General features: G+C 48.8%; 1 protein-coding gene across 13 annotated transcripts in view; it reads left to right on the top strand.

Moving 5' to 3' along the window:
- RAPGEF1 (Rap guanine nucleotide exchange factor 1) overlaps positions 1-25,700 on the top strand; it is a 106,345-nt gene that overhangs the window by 66,355 nt on the left and 14,290 nt on the right. For 2 of the 13 annotated variants that reach the window (XM_078382757.1, XM_072984888.2), the window contains 11 exons: positions 6,844-6,983; positions 9,337-9,515; positions 10,531-10,687; positions 11,832-11,920; positions 12,022-12,174; positions 13,574-13,697; positions 15,419-15,602; positions 16,011-16,502; positions 17,588-17,790; positions 18,664-18,822; positions 24,380-24,727. In XM_078382757.1, coding sequence (XP_078238883.1) covers positions 6,876-6,983; positions 9,337-9,515; positions 10,531-10,687; positions 11,832-11,920; positions 12,022-12,174; positions 13,574-13,697; positions 15,419-15,602; positions 16,011-16,502; positions 17,588-17,790; positions 18,664-18,822; positions 24,380-24,727 — 2,196 coding nt within the window. In that variant the 5' untranslated portion in view covers positions 6,844-6,875. The remainder of the gene's footprint in view (positions 1-6,843; positions 6,984-9,336; positions 9,516-10,530; positions 10,688-11,831; positions 11,921-12,021; positions 12,175-13,573; positions 13,698-15,418; positions 15,603-16,010; positions 16,503-17,587; positions 17,791-18,663; positions 18,823-24,379; positions 24,728-25,700) is intronic. The other 11 variants (XM_072984895.2, XM_072984890.2, XM_072984896.2 and 8 more) reach the window with 8 other exon arrangements.

Below are 25,700 nucleotides of genomic sequence, written 5' to 3'. Positions count from 1 at the left end.
AAAATGCGGCAATATCGCCTCGACGTCTTAACCGGATGGTCCTCTTCCAACGCCTCTCACCGGCCTGGATAATTCCATTCCGTTCCATCCCTCCCATTTCCCACCTGGCTTCTTGTGTTCTGCTCAGTCTTCATTGTTGTTTGCAGAGGGGAGAGGCGGTGTGTGTCCCCTCCCTTTATTTATTTATATGCCTTTTCCAAACCTTGGGGATTTCCCCCTGCCTCCTGACAACCTCCATGCTTCTTCCTTGTTGTGGTTGTTACGTTCCGTCACGTCTCCCCTGACTTGCGCCCCGCCCTCTGTTGCCCTGCTTCCTCTCTTGTAAACCCAAGCCCATGGCTTCTTTCAGGGAATCAGTCCATCTCGGTCTTCCTCTTTTCCTGCTACTTTCCACCTTTCTCAGGATGGTGATCTTCTGCCTTCTCAGGGCGTGTCCAAAGTAGGGCAACCTCAAGATTCGTCCTTTTTCTTCCTTTGTGATCTCAGGGCCGGTTGTGTTTTCTCTTGACACCCCCTCGCCCAAGTTTGCTCTTAAAAATGACGAGACAATTTTGGAGAAACTTAGGGCTTCCCTTTAAAAAGAGGGGAGAGATCTCTGAACCCTCGTGCAGTTCGCTCGCTCGTGTTTGCAGGGCGGTTCCTCCCGAAGCCTTTGCAAGAGTGTGCTATTTTTTGCGCCAGGCCATGACATCACCCTGTTGCTGCAGCAACAGGTAAATAGCCCCCAGCAACATGCAAGAGTCCTTTTTAGCCTCCCGCCTCAAAGGCTGATTTCTCACCCGCCGGTTCCTTCGAAGAAGAGGGGCGAGGTCTCCCCGGCTTCCGCTGGGAAACGTGACATTCCCAGTTCCATTGTCTCCTGTTTTGAGCCCCCCCCCCGCCTTGATCCAGATGCTGCTTTTCTTCCCTGGAGGGGGGGTGGTGACTTCCCTGGTCAGTTCCTTTGCAAATCCACTGCCTTGGAAGGTGCTCCATTTTTTTTTTAAAAGTGCCTGAGTCACTCTCTCTGAATTGTCTTTTTTTTTTTTCATACTGGAATCTAGGCTGTTGGTTTGTGTTACAAGGCACCATGCCATTGAATTAGGGCAATAAGAAACAAACAAACAAGGGATTTCTACCTCCTCAACTATAAACGGAAAAGACCGGTTTGTAAACTAGACAGGAGACCTGTGCAGTGCCCTAGTTAGAGCCTCGGAAGGCTTTTCTCTGCTGCTGCTGCTTAGGATCGGACAGGGGGGAGGATCTGAATGGAAATGTCATTCTCCACCCCCCTCTCCAGAATTTGGCTTCCTCTGGAGGCCCTGATGGGCGGCCCAGGGAGGTATTGAGGTCTGTGAGTCACCGAGCCTGGCTCGGCTGGCCAAGGAAGGAGGGAGCTTTCTTTACTCTGCCAGCTCTTTTAAGTGCTGCCAGTTGAGTCCAGCCGCCTGGGTCTCCCAAAGAAGAACACCAGAACGCCAGAGGTGTTGCGATGCCTTAAAAAAAAGAAAATCGCCAAGGCCGTGTCTCCCGAAGGGTGGCCGCTCCCAGAGGGTGTTAGCCTAAGGGGTGTGTCTGGTTGAAGCCTTGCTCTTCGGTCCTAGTAAACAGCAACCTGGGTGCAAATAGGCGACACAGGTGAGATCCTGGCTGCTACTGGGACTTTTTTTTTCTCCACTGCACTCCCCTCCCCAACGGCTGGTTCGTAGAGAAGTCCAGTGCTGGGCTGCAGGAAAAGGTCTCCCCCACCCTCCCACCCCAGGAGGAGAGATCTCTCCATAAATGTCCAGGAAGGTGTAGAGAAAGCTCAGACTCCCAGAGTCTGGAGCTGTGCCAGCTGCGGGAAGTGCCAGCTGGCAGGATGGCTGCTCTCACTCACCCACGTGGAGAAGGGAAGAGAGGAGTGAGTGCTCTTGGCAAACGTGCCCAGGAATTCCCGGAGGCGCCTGGCGAAGGTTTTGTTGCCCCTAGGCCTTCGTCCCTGGATGGATTTGCAGGCAGAGGTGAGAAGACCTACGGGACAGTGGAAGGAACAACACGTTTCTCTCCAAGCTGGGCAGCTCAACAGTTTAGGTCTCTTGACTGTGGAACCAAATGCTGGGAGTTTGATTCCCCCACTGGGCCTCTTTGACTCGAAGACCCATAAGGTCTTTTCCAGGTCTGCAGTTCTAAGATGATGGTGATGACCGTCTTTCATGAACTACTGGATAGCTCTGGGGTTTAGGTATCTGGTATCAGAGCCAAAGACTGGGAGTTCGACTATGATAGCACTGACGTGATAGTGTTTTTCAAATACTTGAAAAGTAATCCTACAGAGGAGGAGGAGGAGGACCTGTTCTTGATCGTCCCAGACTGCAGGGCACGTCATCATGGGCTCAAGCGACAGTAAGCTAGAGTTTGGCTGAATAATGGGGAAAAACTTCTTAACTGTTAGAGCAGCACAACAGTGGAACCAAAGTGACTTGTCGGCACACGGTGGTGATGATTGGCTTGGGGGCGAAGTGTATTCACCGACCTGTCTCGGTGGTCTCTCCAGTGTCAGCACCTTGTTCCTTTGCAGCAGGGAGACCTTGCAAAAAGCCCTCGAAAGCTGGGGTTCTTTGAACGACGTGGTTTAACCCAAAAAGCACAATTTTTTCGGGGATCTGGAGCTCCGGCTCCCTTTTCAAGTCAACCCTTGTTTGCACCGAGAGCCCTCTTTCCCTCTGACTGTAACCGTTCAGCCAGGCTGAGTCGAGCCTTCGCTGCTCTGCAAATGACTGAGAGGCGCCCTGCGAGAGAGAAACGGCATTTTTAGCGGACAGTGTTGTGTAACCGGTTACATAAGTCGCCCCAAAGACACCCCCCTCCCGGGTCCTAGTGCGCCGGAGCACTTCATGGAGAGATGCTCTCCAGCTTCAGCACTGGGTGGGAAGAAAGGACTTCGATCCGTCCCCCCGTCCCCCCCCCCATGGCTTTGGACACTACGTGCTTTTCCAAAAGCCCTCCTGGGTTGCTTTAAAAAGAAATGACAGCTCATAAGGACTCTGTCGACGACATCATTGGGAACTTCAGAGCACTCGGTCCACAGCTTCGTGTGGTGTTGGTGGTTATGAGAGAAAAAAATGAACAGGTGGGGCGCCGACGGACTTTGTGCGTTTTGGGACGAGGATGCTTTGTTGTGTCTTTCGGTGAATAATTTAGAAATGAGTTTTCAAGGCTGTCCTTGGAGGGAAAGTGCTGACAGAAATGCAAACGAAGAAGAGCCAAACTGTGGACGAAGCCGCCTCCTTGCTGGAAGGCCGCGTGCAAATGTTAAAAACAACGGATGGACCAAAAAAAGAGGGAGCTTAAACGATTAGTGTGGATTCCTCTTTCTTCTTGTGGGGAGACTTGAGAAGCATGCGGATCAGCACTGTTCATACTGACCAGGAGACAACCCTGACCATGGCTTTAAGTTTGGGTGAAAAGTGGTTAACTGATAAAAAAAAGGAGTCAGCTTCTTGCTCGGTGTCATTTTGTGAAGGGGAGTGAGCACAAGAGGGGATCCTGTAGACCATTCTGTAGACCTGTTGACCATTGGTGTTTGTCAGCATTCAAGATGCTCTTTGTTATGTAAAGCTTGACAGCCGGGAGTATAATACATTGGTTCCCTAAGTGTGTCGCCACCAAACCCAGCTGCTGGGGGCACCGTGGAATGCTTGGAAGTACTTCCATATTATCTGTAGTAATAATACTCAGGCTAGGCTTCCCCCTTCCCTTCTTCCCCTCTCACCCAAGGAATCATATCAGAGAAGCCACAGACAGCGAGGGAGCTACAAGTTGAGAAAAGTTTGGGGACCACTGGTGTAATATATGTGTAACAAGTGAAGTTGGAAGGGGACTACAAAGCCATCAAGTCCAAATACTTCATTAACAACACGTGGAACTTCCCAAAGAAAGAGTAACGCATTTTCTTCCTTCCAGTGGTGGAAACCAAGCGCCCACCGATCCTTGGTTTCTTTTTGAGACCCTTAATCCACCCCTGTCGTTTTCAAAAACCTAGCCCATCCTTCATCGGGTTAAGTGCTAGCGCCCCATTGTGCATTGAGAGCAGCTCTGGCTTTTGGGAGGCTCGAAGTGAATCAGAAGGTTTGGCCTTTTGACTTCTCCACTTTACCTGGACTCCCTTTCTAGCCGAAGGCCTCTCGGGTGTAAGCAGGAGGCTGATTTGTGATTTGTACATAAGTACAAGAACGGGGGCACGTGCCGGCCTTGCGTTCGGGCAAACTTTAGAACTGCCGCAAGGCCATGACTCAACAGCTGGAGCATGTTCAGACGCAGCCTTGGTGATCCACCCTCCTCTTCGACAAACAGACGAAATTAGCAAGGGGGTGTGCCCGCAGGCACGTGCTCGAAAACCCTCTGTCAGAGATGATGAGAGGTGAAGTCTGTGGCCTAGAAAGCTGAATTGCTTGCATATTAAAAAATAAAAATAAAATAAAACCTAGACAGCCAACATGCAAGGAGACAGGCAATCCTGGAAACCTGTTCTTTCAGTGGACAGAATGGTTATGATCTGATTTGTTTGAGCTGACAGGGTTCTGCTTTGCTTTTGCGGGATTTACCTCTTTTATCTCTTCCCTTCTTGGTTCCCCCCCCCATTGAGGAATGAGCTGGGTTTTCCAGACAGCTTGTCATGCACAAGGCTGAAGTCATCTGGGACCCTTTAGTCTGGAACCCCAAATCAGTCCACCTTGGCTGGTCCAGCAGGTGGCCTTAGGCCAACACACTAGAGCCCCCCCCCCATTCTTTGTATTTAAAAGTTTTCATGGGATTGAGAAAGGCTGTACCCTGGTGGAATTGCATTTGATATAATCACCCGTGTTACACTGAACTGCTGGATAGCTCAGAGGTTTACTATCTGGCTGCGGAGCCAGAGGTGGGGAGTTCGATTTCCCACTTGGGCCTCCTTGGCAGTAGTTGTACTCCATGATCTTATAAGGTCCCTTCCAGCTCTGGCCGTGCCAGGGTGATGATTATGAGGATCCTTAAATGAACTAGTGTACTGGGTAGTTCATTGATTAAGGTCTTTAAAATGACTGAGTTGTATTCGTGAACTCTAAAATATTTTGTGAAACTGCAGGACTAAGGAATTTTGGAGCCGTGTATAGGTGATCATTCAAAAAACAAAAACAAAAATTCTTAACTCTGCTTCTGATCCTGTGGCAAATAGCTTACCATCTCTTTCTAAATATTTTGCAACATGTTGTGACATAAGTCTTGGGAAACACCACCCTAGGCGCTGCTTACATTGTGTGCGCCAGTGATGTTGTGTGTGTGTGTTCGTGAGAGAGAGAGAGGCATCGGAAGTTAGCCTTGAAAGAGTGGACAGTTTGCTTTCAAGGTTCACAGTCAAAGTATAGTAATATGTTGTAATGCAGTGTAGTAATACAAGTACACACCTATGTATATTATGGTATACCATTCATAGTTGTTGAAAAGCAGCCCTGTGTGAGAAGTAATTAACTGATGAAAAAAGGAGTCAGCTTCTGGGATTTTCCCTTGCCCTGGTATCATTTTATGAGTGGTAGCAAGCACAAGAGGGGATCTGGTAGACCATCTTGACTGCTGCTATGGGTGTCGTCAACATTCAGGCTGCTCTTGGCTATGTAAAACTTGGCCTCCTTTTTCCTGCTGGCAACGTGAACACGATATTGTGCAACAATATTGGACTATTTCTTGACTTTGGAACAGCCCTTCCCGTCAGGGGGAGAGCATCCCCTGAACCACACTGTAAGGTTGCGTTTGTGTTATATTGTGATGCAAGAATGGTGAGGACCAAGGTAGTACTTCCCATTGGTTTGTGGTTGGTGTTTCGGGAGTGCACAGTTGCTGAGTCATTAGAGTGACTCAGCAGCTCTGTCAGCACAGCTGTGTCTGTCATACACACACACACACACACACACACACACACACACACACACCTTTGCCTGCCCTATATTAGAAGTTCTGGACTTCCTCTGTAAGTTAACTCTTATTTGCAGATAATTCTACAAGCAACATCTTACCTTTTAAAATCCTTCTTTGACATTGGCCGCAAAAGCTAATCTGGCAACCTATAAATGAGTTTCAGTTGTTGAGACCTGAGGATGTGGGCCGGGTGCTTGGATCTGTCCGTTCTACCACCACTCCGCTCGACCCTTGCCCATCTTGGCTAATTGGAAGATCTGCCAGGGGGGTTCGCACCTGGGTCCAGGAGGCCGTGAATGCCTCTTTGAGAGAGGGAGTGGTCCCTACCACCTTGAATGAGGCGGTCATTCGGCCACTCCTAAAAAAGCCTAACCTGGACCCAAGGCTGGTGGTTAACTACCAAACAGTGGCAAACCTTCCTTATTGCAAGGTGTTGGAGCGAGTTGTGGCCGGGCAATTCCAGGCACCACTGGATGAAACGGATTTTCTGCATCCATTTCAATTGGGTTTTGGTACAGAGACTGCCTTGGTCGCCCTGTACAATGACCTTTGCCGGGAGAGAGACAGGGGGAGTGTGACCCTGTTGATACTCCTGGACCTCTCAGTGGCTTTCGATACCATCAGCCATGATGTCCTTCTGGATATGTTCTCAGAGTTCCCTGCCATCTCCTGCTGTAACTTTTCACCTTCCTTTGCTGAAATCCTGTTGGACAGTTAAGCCAATGGTGTAACCTTTGGAAGCAAATTGCCGTAAATTAAGAAATCTGTATAGACATTCTCTGTTGCATATTCAGTCACAGAACTGGGCATGTGGCAGATTTCTTAACACAGGGCAACTGAAGTCTAAACGTTACCCTGTTTGCATGACTTCACAACAGGATTTCAGACCGTTTTCAGACCCAATACTTACCTGTGTTTTGCGTTTCTTCCTAGACTCTCAGCGCTCCCACCTGTCCTCGTTCACGATGAAGTTGATGGACAAGTTCCACTCGCCAAAAATAAAGCGGACCCCTTCCAAAAAAGGGAAGCAGCCGGACCTCCTGGTAAAGACCCCAGAGAAGGTGGTAAACAAGGTAAGACAGTGGGTCTGGTTCTCTAGGAAGCAGAACCTACAAGGGGAAGGTGGCACAGTCACTATCACTGTGCATGTGAGTTGATTGTGAACCAGTCAGTGCGGCAGGTGGAAGACCAAAGGAAGAAGTAGAAACCGCCAGACAGCCCAATAGAGATCATAAAATCATGGAATCAGTGAATTGGAAGGGGGCCTTTAAGGCCATCGCGTCCAACCTCTTGCTCAAGGCAGGAATCCCAAGTCAAAGCAGATTGGATGGAAGGTGTTCCAGTTTTCTCTTGAGAAAAGTGCTCACCAACCTCCTAAGGCCATTTGGTCCGTTGTTGTACTGCTCTAACAGTTGAGAACTTTTTCCTGGTATTCAGCCTAAACCTGCCTTCCTGTCGCTTGAGCCCATTCGTACGTCTCCTACAATCTGGGATGACTGAGGACAGATCCTGCCCCTCCTCTGCAGGACCGCCTTTGAAGTCTTTGAAAGGGGCTCTCCTCTCTCCCCTCCGTCTTCTTTTCTCCAGGCTAAACATACCCAATTCTTCCAGTCTCTCCTCACAGGGCTTGGTTTCTAGTCCCCTGATCCACCTTGTCGCCCTCCTCCGAGCTTGCTCCGATTTGTTGACATCCTTCTTCAAGCGGGTTGTCCAAAACTGGAGACAGCACTTTAGAGGAGGCCTAACCAGTGCTAAATAGAAGGGAACGAGTACCTCCTGGAATCTCTGTAGAGCAATCCGATCAGCAACTTTCAGGGCCCGGAAATCAACGATGTGCCCCAGTTGTATCTTGGTTCATCCTCTTATTTTGTTCTGTTCCATTCATATCACGGACGGGCAGCTTTTGGCTTTTGGCTTTCCCTGGGTTGCCCTTCCACCTCTCCTCACTCTCCTCTTGGCTTCCCCCATCGGTGAGCAGAGAATGGTGGTATCTCTGTGTTAGGGTGGGTGTCCCTAGCCTTCCTCTGGTCAGATGTCACCCTTCACCATTGGCTGTGCTTGTTGGGGATGATCGGGGGTGTGTGTGTGTAAAGGGCAGAATCTTCAGAAGGCCTCGTTTCTCTTTGAAGCAGGGTCTCTGTTACGTTGAAATCTTAAGGTTCACAGAGAAGCCTGGTTGGAAGGGGTGTGGGTGATTTGCTTCCACCCCCACCACCACCACCCCTGCCACGGTCTGAGCAGAATGACTGATGTGGTGTCAGCCTCTAAGAGGGTTAACTCCTAATCCATTTTTATGACTATTTGTCTGTGGCCAATTGATTAGTTAGAAAGGATGAAACTGATTAGATTAATGGGACAGGAAAGATTCCCACTCCCAAGGCTAGGAAGGAAGGGGAAGGATGGAAGAGGTTTGCTGAAGAGCCAGGATCAGATCCAGATCAGATTGCGTATATATGTGTTATTTGCCCTGTTGTTCATTTGTATTTATTTTAGGAGTTGTGCCCCATTAACCCTTGACTCTCAGAAGCGTGAAAGCCGGAGTCACTGAAATAGCACATGCCCAGGGCTCCAGCCTTTGCAAGATGTATGCCTGTTTATATTGAGGCAGCTTTTTCTGGATCGGCTTGTGTTTCTCATTCATAACCATTGCCGAAAGAAAGAAGGCCGTTTCCTCAATTCTGTGGGGCTAAGTGTCATTTCGACCTGAGGGAGAACACCCAGCTGCCTTGGGATGTGGTTCATGCCGGAATGGTGGGCTTGAGTAGCTCACACAAGGCAAAATCCTTCCTTAGGACTTGTTCTCATGAGAGAGAGAGAGAGAGAGAGAGAGAGAGAGAGAGAGAGAGAGATTATTTGTTTGTTTTATTTATAGGCCGCCTTTCTCCTGATAAGGGGACCCAAGGCAGCTTACAGTATTAAAAGGAACAGAATTGAATACATTCATAAGTTAAACATTAAAAAAAACAACAAGCAGTTTACGCTAACTAAAATATAGTGGAATAATTAAAAGCAAGTAAAATAGGGGTTTAAACCTATTTTGACTGAATCTCAAAGGCCAGACAAGTAATGAATAAGATTTTCAGTCACTGATGGTGGGCTTTCTGAACCCCATGACTGCCAAAACTTTAATAAGTAATGTGGCAAAACAGAACTTTCTAATTTGTTTAAATTTCAGGGAGCTGTGTGTGTGTGTGTGTAGGGGTGCTAATGAAACTTTAATTTTATTACAGTATAATTGAGAGAGAGAGAGAGAGAGAGAGAGAGAGAGAATTATGAATACAGCACATTTTTATCTTCAGCCATCAATGAGAGATGAAAACATTTAGATGGGAATGCTCTTTCTTGTCAGGATGGTTCTGATTTTGAAAATACTGGTTTCTCCTTCACTGCTTTATGTTCTTTCTCTCTTCCCTTCTTTCTCCTTAGAATCTAACTTGGCTGGAGGAGAAGGAGAAGGATGTTGTGAGCGCCCTCCGTTATTTTAAGACCATTGTGGACAAAATGGCAATCGATAACAAAGTGCTAGAAATGCTGCCGGGATCAGCAAGCAAAGTACTGGAAGCCATCTTGCCGCTGGTCCAGACAGACCCACGGATTCAGCAAAGGTGAGTTACAGCTAGCGAACAACCTGGGCTTGCCCTCCCCAGTTGAGCCGGGCACTTGGTTTACTGACCTCGAAAGGATGGAAGGATGAGTTAGCCCTGAGGTCTGTAGGTTCGTGCTGGTATGTTGGCATAGCACCACGGGTATCGTGCATTCCGTTCTTCTACCCTGCCTGGCTGGCTCACTGTAGGATTCCCTGCCCTGCCTCCACATCTGAGTGGGCGGCTGCTGGAGGAGGCAGAGGAGGGAAGCATCCGCTCCTGCTGCGACGGGAGGATCCCGCAAAAAGAAGGGAAAGAGCAACGCAAGCCAGCTGGTGAGTGGGGGAGCCAGCAAGGGGAGATGGTAGAGGAGAACACACAACACTTGTGGTGCTGCTTGGACGAACCGGCACGAATCTCCAAACCAAGATTCGTGCCCATCTCTACTACAAACTAGGGATTTCACCTTACCCTGAGCCCACTGGTTCTCCACCTTTGAACCTCCGTAGGTTGTGAACTTCAGCTCCTACGATCCCTGGCCGGTGGCCATCATGGCTAGGGCTTCAGGAAACTGAAAGCCGAAAACAGCCAAAGGACCAACAATTGAGAATCACCCGTTCTGATCTCAGATTTCGAGTAAAAAATCAGTCTAGACCCAAGGGCTCCATTGGAATAAGAGTTGAAACCATTTACTGGGCCGTTTTTATTTCTGGAAGAGACTTTTAAATATCGTGCACGCCCTGTATACCAAGTGACGTTCATATATTTGAAGTCTGTTCAGGACAGAAGTATTTTTGTGCTGACAACAGAGGAAGCAAAACTAGGATAAGGGAACTTTTTAGTTCCCTTTTTTTTAATGAATGGTGCCCACAAAATGCTCTGTTCAGTGTTTAACCTAATGCTGTTTTTTTTTTCCAATCTTCCATAATCAGACTGCGAACTAGTGGTGACGAGCAGGTGAAGTGGTGGAAGCTAATTCACATTGTCAGAATTCAAATACATGGATGATTTTATTTTATCTTATTTGCTCCTGCAGTTCTGCCATTTCGTCCTGCTACAGCCGGGTGTATCAGAGCCTGGGAAATCTGATTCGTTGGTCGGATCAGGTCATGTTGGAAGGCGTCAACTCGGAAGACAAAGAGGTGGTGAACACCGTGAAGGGGGTCATTAAGGCCGTCCTGGATGGGGTCAAGGTACTGTCCCCTCTCCACATCCTCTGGCAGCCGTTCTTACGGAGTGTACGGAATCTCCCCATCCTGATCTCGGCTGGAGACCACACTAATCTCCCAAAGCCTATGGTAGCAGTTAAAAAAAAGCTGGTCCTTCCGGATATTTCTACAGTGTGTCTTTTGAAGTGATGTGAGCATCACTGGAGACAATTAAATTCTAGGACACACTTTTTAAAAAAAAGCATGATTTTCGCACCGTGTGCTCTGATTTGCCTGGTGGTTCCTTCGTGGGATAGATTATCATCCTCAGAAATGAAAGTTTTGATAGAAACCCTCTCTGTTCATATAGGACAGCCCCTTTTAAGCTTGAGCTGCCTCCTTCAGTTTGTTAAACGTCTGCATATTCCACTGAGTTGAGTTGAGCAGTGTATTCTCTATGTACGTTTCCGCTATAATACTGCTTTTTTTTTTTTTTACATGAAGGAGAAGATGCGTGAATGTATGCCAAATTCTTGCCTTTTCTGACCATTGCAAGAACGGCCTGTTCACATCCCTCCGGTTTTCTTAATTTTGACTTTCCACAAGGGGCTTCTTATATTTCTGCTGCAACACACTGGCTGCATTGAAACTCCAGTCAGAACTCTAAAGGATTGCTCTGGAGGGTTGCTTTGGCCCTATTAACGCCTCCTGTTAGCAAGAGCTCTGAAACTAACTAGGCACCAGTTCCCCTCTTGCTCAAATTAGGGTTCCTAACCTGTAACTCTAAACAAGAACTCTCTGAAATCTTGACTCATGGTTACCTCTGAACGCAGCTGTAGTTTGCAAGCAAACCAGGATTATTATTTTTTAAGGCAGACACCCTTTTGAGAAGGTTTCCTCATTCCTGGGGCTCTGCATGTCCCACTCAAATTTCCCCATGCCCACAAGATTGTCGCACACCCAGAAACGAACCCGTCAAGGGTGTTTGTCCGAAAATAGCAGCCCCTGTGTTTTCCCGCGTTTCTAATATGAGGAACTTGATGTAGAACTAAAACCGCTACCCAAACTTCCAGTTTTAGTGGTTCTGCATTTGGGGAAAACGAACCCCTTGGTTCGCCATTCATTGTAGCTAATAACGAGCAGTTGTTGATTTGTTTGCTAGCGTGTTTTTATTTATCTTTCCATTCAGGAGCTGGTGAGGCTCACCATTGAGAAACAGGAGCACCCGTCCCCCACGAGCCCCATCAAGCCTAGCTTACCGGCGTGTATGTCGGAGAGGTAAGTGACGACGGACATCCGCGGAGGGGCGGGATTGAGTTTGACCGAGTGATCTCAATCCCGCAAACTCTCTCCCTTTTTTACCCCCTCCCCCTTACCAGCACATCAGAGCTTCCCTTGACAGATCGTGAGCTCGAGATTCTCAACAAGACGGCCGAGATGGCTCAGACTCCAGATGTGTTGGCTGATGCCATGGATGAGGAAGTCGCTCCCCCAAAACCTCCCCTTCCTTGCATTCGAGTGGCTGAAAACAGGTAACATGGAGAGCCTATAAACTCTCCCCCTTCCGTTAAGTTTGAAACAGGGCTCATGGTTTTGTACCTTTAAAAATAATCCTTTTCACATCACCTTAATTCCGGTTTCCATGTACCCTTGTTTCATCGCCAGCTGCAGATGATGTGTGTAAATTTATAGGATGGTGTGAACAGTCTTCATCCCACAGGCTTCATGTGGCCTTGTTCATGCTTGTATTCCTCCCGAGTGTCCTTCATCCCCAGAAATTATGGGCTGGCATGGGCAACCCCTGCAGTTTTCAGATCCTTCATCTTACTGACTTCCTTTATTATTTCTTTATTTAAAATACTTTAACCCCGCCTTTCCCCTTTAAAAAAGGGCCCAAAGCAGTCCAGCATCACTGAAAGACAATCTTTGAAAACAGTGAGTAAACAAATAGGTTTTTTTAAAAGGGTTCAGACAAATAGCTTACTAAAAAAAAAAAAAGGTGAACATAAGCCAACTTTGCCCTTGGAAGACCTTTGATCGGTTAGGGTTGCTTCAGGTGAACGCCGGGCATTAAACCCGAGAGAGCTTGCGCCCCTCGGCTCGGAAGCCGCCTTGACTTTTGGCCAAGTGGAAGACAGAGAGGAGGCGAAAGAGAAACCGAAAACGAAGGGTGTTACTCGCTTTCCTCCCTCTCCGTCTCTTCACCAGTAAACACATTTTTAAAAAATCCTAAACTACTGTGCTGGGGAATTATCAAAAGCCCTCCTCCTACGCCTCTTCTCGCCCCTGGCGTCAAGTTTAAAAATAAATCTCAAAAACCCTGCTGCTTTCGTGGGGGAGAGGAGCGAGCTTTGCCCCCTTTGTCAGAAACGTGTGGGATGATTCTTCTTTCAAGGGCTTGGGTTGCTACGGATTTCCTGTGTGATATTTCTCAGCGTAGATGAGGTGAGATAAGAGGCAGTTGGCTTTCCCCCAAGAAGTGGAATCGTTGGCAAATGTGTTGGCATTCGGAAGAGCCAGCCACTGTACTTTTTACCTGTTCCATCAGAAACAATGATCCACTCCTTCACCCTGAATGGAAACCAAAGGGTGGTTTGGGTTTTCTTCCCACCCTCAGGCCTGATGACAGGTTTGTTTCCTTCTAGTAAGCGAGAGGCGAAAGGGCTTTTATCAGCCTGCTTGGGTCCAATTCTTAATTCCACTTGCTTCAGAGTAAAAATCCCAACCGGGGTCTGGCCTTTGTTTCCTGAGCAAAACTGAGAAAGCAAACCAGTTTGTTGAGTAGACGTGAACTCTCCTTATACCCTGAGAACGCTCGGGAAGTTCGTATTCCCGCTCCCGATGTTTTTTGTGTGCCTTGTTCATTGAGAACAAAAATTCTTGTTTTCACACGGAGTGTTCCGGTGTGGGTCTCTTTCTCCTTCTTCACAGTCCCCCTCCTGCCTTGCCACCTAAAAAACGCCAGTCCGCACCTTCTCCGACCAGAGTAGCTGTTGTCGCGCCCATGAGCCGGACGACCAGCGGGTCCAGTTTACCCATCGGAATCAACAGACAGGTGAACCTTTCGCCTTTTTCCAGAATCGGTCCGGAAAAGAGGGAGGTAGTTGGGTCCAGAACTTCCCTTCTCTTTCCTTGGTTCTCCGTCTTGTCCTTGGTGTACGTATCTCGGGCTTCGATAATTGGATAAAGAAATTGGCGAAAGTGAAGTTTCTCCAGTTTCTGTTCTTGGGACCACGTTCCGTGGCGTGGCTTCTCCCAGCAGGGATTGCCCGTCCTGCTCATTCCTCCCAGACTGGACAGCCAGGAGTGCTAACGAGGCCCGGAAGGAAACAAGGGCTTCTTGGCATTTGGAAGGAACAGCCAGGTGAAATTCGCTCGGCCCCATCCTTGCCACCTTTTAATAAATTTTTAAAACCCTGTCCTATTCCGGCAGGCTTCTCAAAACCAGCCAGTTGAAGAACTTGTTGAGTATCAGCCTTTTATTTAATTGTTGCCATTTTTAACCTTGCTTAATATTTTTTTTAAGTTTAATTTGTTCAGTGCACCTTGACTGTGTTGTTCTTATGCATTTTGATGGCTTGTGAACCACCCGCATGGCCGTCAGGCAGGTGGTATATAAATCAATCAGAACAAATTAAAAAAAATTCTTGCTCTTCCTTCCCACCCTTTTTCGGAAAAAAAGAAAAGAAAAATGCAACAAGACGTTTCTTTTCTGAGAAAATTCAGAGTCGTGAACGAGGGGAGAACACTGAAGGCCAAAAGATCTTAACTTGGGGAAAACGATTTTTGAAAGGGTCGAGGTGGTCAAGGGCTGTTTGAAAGGAGGAAAAGGAGTAAGGGAAGCCTGTCTGGAAGAATAAAAAGATATGTCAAATCAGGGAATAAAGATGGTGAGAAAACAAACGAGTAGGAGGTTGAATCGTGGGTTGGAAGGTCCAAGGACGCCAGGAGAATGAAGAGGTAAGAAAGAAAGGAGGTAAGGTAGACATGGTCTAGAGGGGCGGGGTAAAAATCAAATAAATAAATAAATAAATAAATAAGGTAGATAAGGAGCAGGTGGAGAATGTAAGCCCTCGGAAGATAAAGTGGAATACAGTGAGGGCAGCTGTGTGACATAGGGAACAAAGAGGAAATTTGGGCCATGCTAGGTAAGATCCAGTTTCTGCAGATTCATTGGCAGGAATAACAGAAACAAAATCCTTGGGGGGGGGTTTACCTTTAAGACTGACCAATTTATAGTCTTGATTTTCAGCCAAGTACACAAGCCACAGAAACTCACACACAGGAGTAAAGGTTTTGGATCCTAAATTTGCTCTAGTATTTTTGGTTTTGTCTTGTTGCTGTAGTGCCTGAGAGTCAACTGGCACAGCTGCTTCTCCAGAAACGGTGACACTGGTAGGAATAGTCCTTTCCCCCCCCAAAAAAATTCATCAGAAAAGGATAGCTTCTGTGGAGGGGAGAGTTCACATCCATAACCCAGGGGCAGCCTGCAAACAGCAGACGCCGATTACACAAAACTGGAGGGGGTGTGTGGAAATCACAAAAACAGAAAGTCAAGCATTAACAACAGCAAAGGCAGGGCAAAATAAGAGGACTTCAGCATGGTTGAAAAGGGAACCCACCTAACGAACTGTCACAAAATTGGCAGACAATTCGGATATTGTTCTTAGCCCACGACCAGCAAAAGACATTAAACATATTATAGGTGAGACTTATAAGGCAGTCACGATGCTGATATAGAGGTATAACGCTCCTCCTTCCTCTTCTGCCTTCCAGGATTTTGACTCGGACTGTTACGCCCAGCGGAGGCTGTCCGGGGGCAGCCAGTCTTACGGCGGGGAGTCCCCCCGCCTCTCCCCGTATAACAGCATGGGCAAACTCAGCAAGTCGGACGAGCAGCTCTCGTCGCTGGATTGTGACAGTGGCCAATGCTCCCGCAACACAAGCTGTGAAACGTTAGGTGAGCAGCAAACACCTTTGTTGGGCCGGAGGGAGAGCGGAGGAGAGATGAGCTGGCAGAGGAGTGGGGAAGGCTGATGATGTGCACTAGGTGGTCTGTACTACAGGCCTCGGATGTAAAAAAAAACAATGCAGCAGCAGGGAGTGAACCAGAACCCTTGTGGATGAGGCCCCAGTTCTCAGCACCTCCTCACCATCATGGTGGAACTCATTAGAGAAATGACATACATCCCATGTTACACAGAGCAGTTACTTTTCTGGACAGCAACTCCCAGAATCTCAGCCTGTGCTGCAAGATGGAGTTCTACCCCGCCATGTAGTGATTTTAAAATGACAACCGTCTTAGAACTGCAAGTTGGGAAGAGTGCAAAGCCCTGTGACGTTCCTCCCTTTCTCTGGTCCTTTTCAGATCACTACGATCCAGACTACGAGTTCCTGCAGCAGGACCTCTCCAGTGCCGACCAGATCCCTCAGCCGGTGTCCGGCATCCTCAGTCCTCTGCCGGAATCTTTGGGGGAGTCCGGCTCCCCCTTTCACGGACACTCTTTCCAGCTGCCGGAACACGGCAGCCCCTCGGCGCTGGCCGCGCCGGTGGCCGAAATACCTCCCGCCCTGCCGGAGAAGAAGAGGAGGGGGACGGCCACCCCTGCCTTCGACACCCCCGCCTGCCGGGTCTTGCTCGAGAGGCATCCCTCGCAATACGACAACATTTCTGAAGATGACTTGCACAGCGCCTCCACGTTGCTCTCCTCGATGCCCTTCACACCTTTTGCCGCCGTGTTGCCCTTCCAGCCCGGGAACTCTCCGGCTCCGGTGGAATTCCTGGCGGACTTTGCTGCTCCCGACCTCGTGGGCGACTCTGAGAAGCCGCCTCCCCTGCCGGAGAAGAAAAACAAACACAGTAAGTGCAACTCTCTCTCTCTCTCACACACACACACACAGAGTGAGACAGAGTGAGAGCTTGGTACTCAATTTACTGACCTTGGGAGGATGGAAGTCTGAGTGAACCTTGAGCCATCTACCTGGGATTGAACCCAGGTGGTGAGCAGAGTTTCGGCTGCAGTCCTGCAGTTCAATCACTACGCGACGAGGCTCCGAAGTGCATTCATGGCTTTGGGTTTTGCTCCTCCTCCTGCAACGTTGGCAGCCAGGTGCCTGGCCAGCTTCCACATGAAACCAAGTGATGTAATTTTCCGTCTGTTTTGTTGGCTTTCCTGGATTGTTGGAACAAGCCGAGAGGGTCCAGTAGAGCGGAAATCTCAGGAATGTGCCTGCTTTCCTTCAGGCTTAGTTCCAGATATTTTTGAGGGGGGATGGAGGGGCTTGGGGGGGATGGAGAAATCCACCATGTCCTTTAATTATAGGGCCTGCTTCTCTCCTGCTTACACCAGAAGAGCATTTCTTAACGTTTTTGACCCTTCCGGAAAGCTCCAGAGTGGCATGCCAGATTCTCTCCCCTCTCCTGTCATCAACTAATTTGTAAATGTATTTTCCATTACAAAGTAAATACATCAAGCCTGAACATGTTACCATTCAGATGCTTAAAACAGCCTAAATCACTCATGGAATATCTGAGTCTCCTTCTCTTATAGTGCAGACAGGATAATCACATTTTCTGTGAGCTGTTTCGTCTATTTTTAGAACCTTGAATGGTGAGTTATTTAATCCTGACCTTTTTGTCTGCAAGGAAACGTCATTTCCTGTTGCCTCATTTGCTTGGCAAATGTCTTTCCAGTGGGCTTAAAACGATGGCTAGGAGTGTATTCTTCTAAACAGTTTTATACGTCTCTACTTCAAATAGATCTGTGGTTGATTTTACCTCTTATCCTTCTAAATTTATTTATTTGTTCATTTTTTTACATTTATATTCCTCCTTTCCTTGCAGTAACGAGAGATGTGTGTGTATGTATGAGTGAGAGAGAGAGAAAAGAGTTGTCAGTGTCCCACAACTGGGTGACCCCCCTCAGCGCACTTTTTATGTTCCAGTGATGGCCTATATGCAGTTTGTCGAAGATTACTCCGAGCCACAGCCCTCCATGTTCTACCAGACCCCGCAGAACGAACACATCTACCAGCAGAAGAACAAGCACCTGATGGAGGTTTACGGGTTCAACGACTCCTTCAGCAGTGCAGACTCGGGCCAGGATCTAGCCCCACCTCCTGCCCTCCCACCAAAACAGAGGCAGTTGGTGAGTGGGCTCCCCCTTTTAATCCGCCCCCACAATACCACCATTCGTGTTCAATTTTGTTTATGCTGTGTTTCTGGAGGGGACTGTATTTATAACTGAAGGGGGAGGCCCCTAAACATATGCACAGATCTTGGTCAAGATGTGTCTGTCGTGTGTACACACCAGACGCCCTCTCATCCCCACCCACCCCAAAATACTCCTTTTCCAGATTAAAAATCCAGGAGGGAGTTTCAGCGTCTGGAAGCTTCCCGGAGTAGAAATCTACCTTTCCGTCATTTCGCAGCTCCTCCCTACACCTTTTAACACCCTCCCGAAATACCCATTTCCTTCAACCTGAAAGTGACTCTCTTTGCCACTTCTGGTTTCCTATTTTAGTTCCGCTTGCAGTGCATTTGTATTGTAAATTTTTTATTATATCCTATTTTATTGCACTGCATATACCCCATTCCCAGTGGATATCATGGTCCTACCAAACCGTACTGCCCGTTGGCCTTCCCTTAGAATTCTAAGCCTGGTCATTTTTGTTTTGCAAACTAGAAATGGCACGGGAGGGGGGGGGTCGTATTCTTTCGCCACAAAATCCCGCTCCTTGTCAACTCAGGCGTCCTCCCTTTGAGGAAGGAGTCTTAATTTTTGCGGCCATTGGTTGTGAAACGTTTCGGGTCGGAGGTCCTGGCTGTGTCCGATCCAGATCTCCCTCCTGCCCGTCGGCTCGGGCTTAGCCTGAATCTGTGCAGGGCCCAGGACTCTGGTCTCGGATGCCTCCGAAAGCTTGCTCGCCCTCCTGCCTCGTGCTTGCCTTTTTTTTTCCCCCTTCCCTTCTTCCTTGTCCTTTTTTCTTCCCCCTCTCTCTCTTTCTCGTTTTTCCTCCAGCAGGCCTCTTTCGCTGCCTCCTCCTTCTCTTCTGTCTCTTACTGTGTCCAGCCACCTAAAGTGTCCTTCGCCCCCGAGGACATCGGCACTACTCAGGCCCTCAGTATGTCCATCTCTAATTCCTTCCTCCATCAGCACAGCTCCTATCCTGTGCCCTCGGTGAGTGACGAACTTGGGGGCTTCTTTCTTCTCTTACGTTGACTTGGGGTTTTTTTCCCCCATGGGTGAGGAGGGGAGGCTGTTGATTTCCCCCACCCCAGGCCTTTACCGTCTGTGGAGTCGCGTCGCCGATTGCCTTTCCTCTGCCATGTTTCAGACGGTAGGTTCTGTGTGTTTTGCTGTTTATGATGAGCATGATAATCTTTATGTTAAAATGTGGTATGCAAACATGGTCAATGCAGGCATCCCATTGTAAAGCTAGACAGGATTCAGAAGAACCTGCTAAAATACAGTGGAGCACGCGCACACACACACAAAATTTGCTGGGGTTTGGTTGAAAAGTTCCCTCTGCCTCCCTCCCTGCAGCTGTCTTCCTCCTCCATGCTGCAATCGCGTTCGGTTCCGGTTGTGACGGAACTCGTTATGTGCAGCAGGGGGGGAGTGGAGTTGCGCGCGCACGGACGCAAACACTCGACAAAGCCGAGAGGCTGAGCCCCGACCAGAACTAAAAGTTAGTGAGTATGTTGTTTGGTTCTAAGCCTTCGCGTGGATGTTGAAAACCATGGATAATAGTGAACATTATACATAGCATGGAAAAAAGGGGGGGGGGAAATCCAGAAAAAGGCATTTTCCAAAATGCATTTACCACAACTGGCCACTAGAGGGAGCCAGAAAGCACAAGAATACATACATAGTGTGATCTTGCCGCCATCTAGTGGCCAGTTCTGGTAAATACATTGTGGAAAATAACATATTTCTAGGTTTTTTTTCTTTTAATATTTTCAGACTGTGGATAAGTGAAACCGCAGATACTGATCTCACAGATATGGGGGTCCTACTGTACACCCACCTGCAGAATTAGCCATCAGAGAGACTATCCAGACATAATAACACTCCAGGTCGTTTGGACTGCCGTTCCCACCACGACGAGGCCGTTGGGTGTATTTATTGGGTCAGGAAGTCCAGTACCTCTGGAAAGCCACCGCTTTGAAAAGATGCCCCAAGGGAACAGAAGCCTGAGGGGTCTAAATGCCTTTCTGTGTTCTGTTTCTTGAAATGACGGCTTTAAAAAGTTAGGGCCTTTTAGCTTCTATCCCTTTTTTGCTGCGCTTTGCCTCTCTTGCCTGGAGGACAGAAGCGGGTTGCTTTCTTACGGGATGCTTTCCAAGCATGCTGGGTTGCAGGGCTGTCCTGCATGGCTCAGTCAGGGGCCCAGGGGTCTAATGGGGGGGGGGGGGGTTCTGAGATCCCTTTATGGGGAACCGCCCAGCCCTCTTGATAGGCTGTGTCCCATCGGGGGCTGACCTTTTCCGAGGTGGCAGCCCGGGGCACCCCTTTCTAGCTTTAGTCTCCCTTGAGAGCCCCCGACCCACCCACCCCCGTCCAGATCTTGGTCCTCTGGCCCTCGCACTGCAGGTAATTCTACGTGCGCCTCTTCTGGGGGGGGGGGAGGATTCTGCAAGAGCATGGCTCTTACTCCTGCCTTCCTCATCTTTCTCGGCTGATTCCTGCCTGTCGTTCTCATAAGGAAGAACAAGGTTGGGAGTGGGTGGGTAAAAGGAAGGACTAGCTACCATTGGAGGGGGGAAATATGCCATGCTGAGGGGCACCCCACACCTGTTGAGTTGGCCTTCTCTTCAGACTGGGGTATTGAGGAAAAGTGTCTCCAGTTTGGGAACCCCTTGGGATTTCCTTCCAAGGGTATCGGTGGTTTTCCTTCCCAGTTGATGGTCTTATCCTTTTTCCTCCCTTAAAATGTGATTTTTTAAATAAAAAAAACATGGTTGTGTTCCATTGCGGTTCATATCATCGTAGAGTGAAGCTATTTCTGTACTTGCATGTTGAATAACAGGGCCAACTCCACCACCGGGCAGTGAGCTGTTGTTGGGGGGGGGCAGTAGGGACCGCCTCCCAGCGATTGCTCTTTGTTGGATGACGACAGAACGGCGTACACCACTCGTCTTTTTTGTACCCTGCTAAGCTTGCCTGCCGCATCAGACGTGATGGAAGGTCTGTGCCTTCTTGCCTTTTGACCTCAGCAGAAAGCTCTCATCATAGAAGCATGGGATGAGTTGGAAGGGGGTCTATAAAGCCATGGAATCTAAGGGCTCAAGGCAGGAATCCCAGTCAAAGCAGATCGCCCGGAGGATTGTCCAGCTTTCTCTGGAAGGCCTCCAGCGTTCATTCCTGAGCAGGGGGTTTAGACTCGTTGGCCTCCAGGGTCGGAACGGCTTCCTTCCTCACGTCCCACGGTTTGCTTGGATGCTTTTGCAAAGCATCTTTCCTCGCAAGACCAAGCCATTTATGCAGCAGCCTTCTGCAAGGTTCACTGATCTGAAAAATGCCTCCCTTTGGGCGGAGGGAGCCGCCGTCTCCAACGGGCAGAGTCTGGAATGAAGAGATAGCCTCTCGCTAGACAGCTTCGTTTTTAAAAATGTCATGTATTTATTTATTCTCGCTGGGAAATGCATGTTGCAATTACGCCTGGCCTTATGCAACAAGAAACCTATCAGGATGGCCTGATGCTGGGCTCAGAGCACGCGTGCAGCCCGTCAGGTGCTGGACCGGCATGTACAAAGTGAAATGAAGAGGCTACGGGTTAAAACCAGGACCTTCTGTATTCAAAAAGCCTACTTCAAGGTCCATAGTCAACGGTTTGGCTTTTTTGGCGACCGTTGCTCTGTGTCGCCAGTCCTCTTGATTCTTAGCAGCTTTCCAGAGCCCTTGGGGGGTCTTCTTGAGCTCCCGGGCTTGGAACCCTTTAAGCTAGAGGCTCGGAGATTAGCTATGCTCTCCGCGCCTGAACCATGTCTTTGGCTCTGAAGATGAGCTGAATGATTGACGAGGATTTAACAGAGAAGACGCAGACACACCCAATTTGGTGTTTCTCCTTCTGGATCATTTTGTGTTTTTCCATGATTTTGCCGTTCTGCAGATTTTTGTAATATTTTTGACAAGCCGGGGCAGGACGGCAGACAACCTGGGAGAGAAAGAAAAAAAAAAGGAGAGACGTCCCCCTACTTTTCCTCCATTAGGACTATAAACGAGTTGGTTTTTTTTTAATGGAAAAGAAAATGCATTGCTGGAGAGCTCAGTGGTCCAGTTCCCCACTGAGAGCTTGGGAGTTCAATTCTGGACTTGATGATCTAGAGGGTCCCTTCTAGCTCTGCAGCTCTAAAACGATGATGATGGTGGTGGCGTGAAGATCCAAATTAGGGTTCAGTAATTTAGCTGGCTGGAGAGCTGAGTGGGTGAAATCTCTGGCTGCGGATCCAGAGGTGGGGAGTTCGATTCCCCCCACTGGGGCTCCTTTCCAGGGGCCGGACCGGATGATCTATAGGATCCCTTCCAACTCTATACAGTTCTAAAACTGTTGTCATTATGAGATGGAAAACCAAGCCTGCCTCTGTAGGAACCCCATGCCACAAAAGTTAAGAGCTTCTACAGGCTGGTAAAAAATTAGACAGTCACCACTTTCAAGTCTTCCAATCTAAAAAAACAATCTCAGCAGAAAAAAGAATAGGGATGGAGAAGGATTTTTTGCCCCGTAGCCAGTGTTACCTTCTGCTGGAATGAGGTGTTTGCCTTATACGGATTAGATCTTTTATTCTCCTCCTCTTGACCCGAGGGTGATTTTTACAGGCCGTTCTCCCGTGCACCCCACCCTATTTAATCCGTTTCTTTGGGCTGTGGCTCGTTTCCCCGGCTGGAGGCGCGCTCCCTTGACAGACCAGCGACCAGGGGCCGGTTTACAGGCCGCATCAGCTGCTGCCTTTAACCCGTCTGACCCTAACAGGAGTAGGGAATGCCGGCGCCGGCCGGCTTCCAAGCCTAAATCCTCAGCTGCAATGATTAAGCTTGCAGAGGGATTCTGTGGAATAGACTGCCCCCCCCCCCCGCCTCGCTCTTCGTTCTCCCGGGAGACGGTTCAGGGTTCGGGAAGGAGCTGCAGTTATCGTTCTTGGCCCGAGTCTCTGGCCTCTGAGCTGGGGGATCAGGAGAGACGGAGGCCAGAAGAGCAAGCCGAGAGAGAGAAGAACGAGGTTCCACTCCACATCTTAAAAGTGTTTGCTTCGTGGTTGGCTCGGATCCCAGCATGACGGCATCGTTCAGATTCCATTTGACTTCCAGACATGCTAAAGTGCAGCAGAGGAAAGACCGGGGGGGGGGGGGGTTAATATTGAGAGAGTTTGAAAAGATGATCAAGAGAGGAGGACAGGCAGGGTCTGATAACGCAGGAAGCCAGATTTTGGCTGAATATCGGAGGGGGGGGGGACTTCTTAATTGTTAGAGCAGTACGACAGTGGAACCCACGATCTCAGGACGTGGTGAGTGCTGCCTTAGTCTACGATTCTATGAAAGCATGAGGGCAACTTAATCTAATACTCCAGAAACAAAGGCAATCAATAGCTTTCTTGGACCACTTAAATATTAGAAAGAGGTAAGCTTGCAAGTCCAAAAAGCTGGCCTAAGGTTCTGCTGGGCTCAAAAATTCTCCCCTTATTGGGAGAAAGGCAACTTATAAAATAAAGAAATAATGAGAATAATAAAATTCTTATGCCTATTCGGCCCCTTCTTCCCCTGTGCTCTCATTCTCTCTCTCTTTGTCTCTGTCTCTCTCTCTCTCTAATTCATTGTGTATTTCCCTATAGTGAACACATCATTATATGTAGAAAGTAGAATTCTACAATCATGGAGTTGGAAGGGGCCCACTAAGGCCATCCAGACCAGCCCCCTGCTCAAGGCAGGAATCCCAATCAAAGCCGATCGGACAGAGGGCTCGTGTTGTAAGATACTTTTGCGAAGACGTTGGTGCCCAGAAATTAGGAGACCGGCTACGAAAAGAGTAGCAGTTGATGAGGATTAGCAGTGAGTAGCTGTTGGAGGGTTTTTTTTTTTCTGGCTGGCAGGGGAGATGTTCTTATGCTTTGCATAGTTCAGTAACCGGGGGAGCGAGAATAAATAAGGAAAAGCAGTTTGTTTTTTTAAAAAGCAGTTTGCCAACCAAATAAGCAAATCGGTTTAGTGGCCTTCCATCAGGACCCCCGATCCCCCCCCACCCCATCCATGGAATCCGTATCCGCTGAATCACTTATCTGCTGCCTGAAAATACGAAATAAAAATGTATTGATACATGTGTCCAGGCTGTATTTACCTGGCTGCTAGAGGGAGCCAGCGACCATGACATATGTATAGCCTTTGCTACTTCCGCGTTTTTCCAACATCCGCAGGAGGGTTGAACCGATTTCCATGGATCCTGTGGTCCTCCCGTAATTTATGACTCCTGTGTAGAGTTCCACTTTCCTTGGGGCAGAACGGTCTCTGGCCTGCTTGTTGGTGCCACCCAGTGTTTTCATAAGTCTTAACCGTGTCCTCTTTGACCATGGGGTGGTTTGCTTCGGGCTGACCTTGTGCTGCTTTTTGAGCTGCTATTGATCTGATTTCTTTCTCTTTTCTGTCCTTCTTTCCTCTTCCCTCCTTCCCCAACCTTTCACTCCTCACACATGGTGTCTCTTCCTCTCCCTCCATATCTCTCTCTCTCTCTCTCTCTCTGCAGTACAAATCCGTGTTCAGGTCTTACTCCCAAGATTTTGTGCCTCGTAACCAAGCTTCCATCCCTCCATTTCTCTCATCTACCTCCGCCGCCACCTCCTGCTCCCCGCCTCTTCCTTTTCCGCCTGCCCACCAGCCTTCAGACTCAGACCCGTCGGCTCCTGCTGGCCAGGATGGGGCCAACCCTCTTCCTCCTTCTCCTCCTCCTCTTCCTCCTCCTCTTCTTCCTCCTTCTCCTCCTCCTCTCCCTCCTTCTCAGGAGAGCAGCTTTAATGGGACTGCTTCTGTCTGCCTTCCTTCTGAAACCTCTTTCACCGATGCTCTCCAGACATCCTCGGTGAGACCCCTTGATGTACGTCCGTAGGTGTTAGGGCTTCAGTCGCCTCCCACCTGGGGTGTTGTGGGGACAGACCTCTGGCCACGGAGAGAATCCATGGGCTAAGAGTGCCTAGGGTTGCTGATGGGTCTTGCAGAAACAAATACCCTTCCTGCCCGCTTGCCAGCTTGTGGCCACCCCCATAAGTATGGCCTGTCGGTGGATTAAAAGGCACAATCTGGCACATGGTACCATCTCTGGCTGCTTGCTTGTCTGACCCGAAATGGTTTAGGGCCGGTGTCTGCCTAGCGTCCTGACGAGCGACGTTCTCTGCGCCCGAGACTCTTCCTGATGCTTCGGAGTTGACTATGGAATTTCGTTGGGCAGGTTCTGCCTTCTTCCTCAGATGATTATGACCCCGTCCCCTTTGCTTCTGCACTTAACTTGGCCACACCGTGGATCCCTCTAGCTCGGTGTGGTCTCATCCTGCCCAGCCGTGGCTCTCCCGGAGCTCCAACTGCCCCCCCCCCATCGTGTAGCTCTTTCCCACTGGAGATGCCAGGGAGACCTTCTGGCGTGCAGAGAAGCGTGTCTTCTACGAACAAGCTGCGACCACTCTCTCTCTCTCTCTGCCTTTGCCCAAAACAAGAGGGGGGTACCCACCTCAAAAAACATGCCGTCACCTTACCAGAATCTCCTCGTAAACACCAGGATATGTAACTTATCCAGTCTCTTGCATCAACCAGCGTAGAATCAGCAGATGCCTCCTTACCCGATGGTTCCTCTCTGACTCCTCAATCGAAATTCCTTATAGCTCTTGTTTATTTACAAGTTTGCCTAAAACAGATGTCAAGATTTCACCGTTATTTTAAATTTTCTTTTGATCGGTGACGATCGGCTAATTATGGGCAGCCTCCCAGGGCTTTTTAAGGTTCTATAGTGTGCTTTTCAATATCTGGTGGTAGAGGGCGTAAGGAATGCATCCTAAATCTCTCCCCCTAATTTGAAG

This window comes from Pogona vitticeps, chromosome ZW-PAR, assembly GCF_051106095.1.
Source record: "Pogona vitticeps strain Pit_001003342236 chromosome ZW-PAR, PviZW2.1, whole genome shotgun sequence".
Lineage (NCBI taxonomy): Eukaryota > Metazoa > Chordata > Lepidosauria > Squamata > Agamidae > Pogona > Pogona vitticeps.
This window is presented reverse-complemented; position numbering and strand designations above follow the sequence as displayed.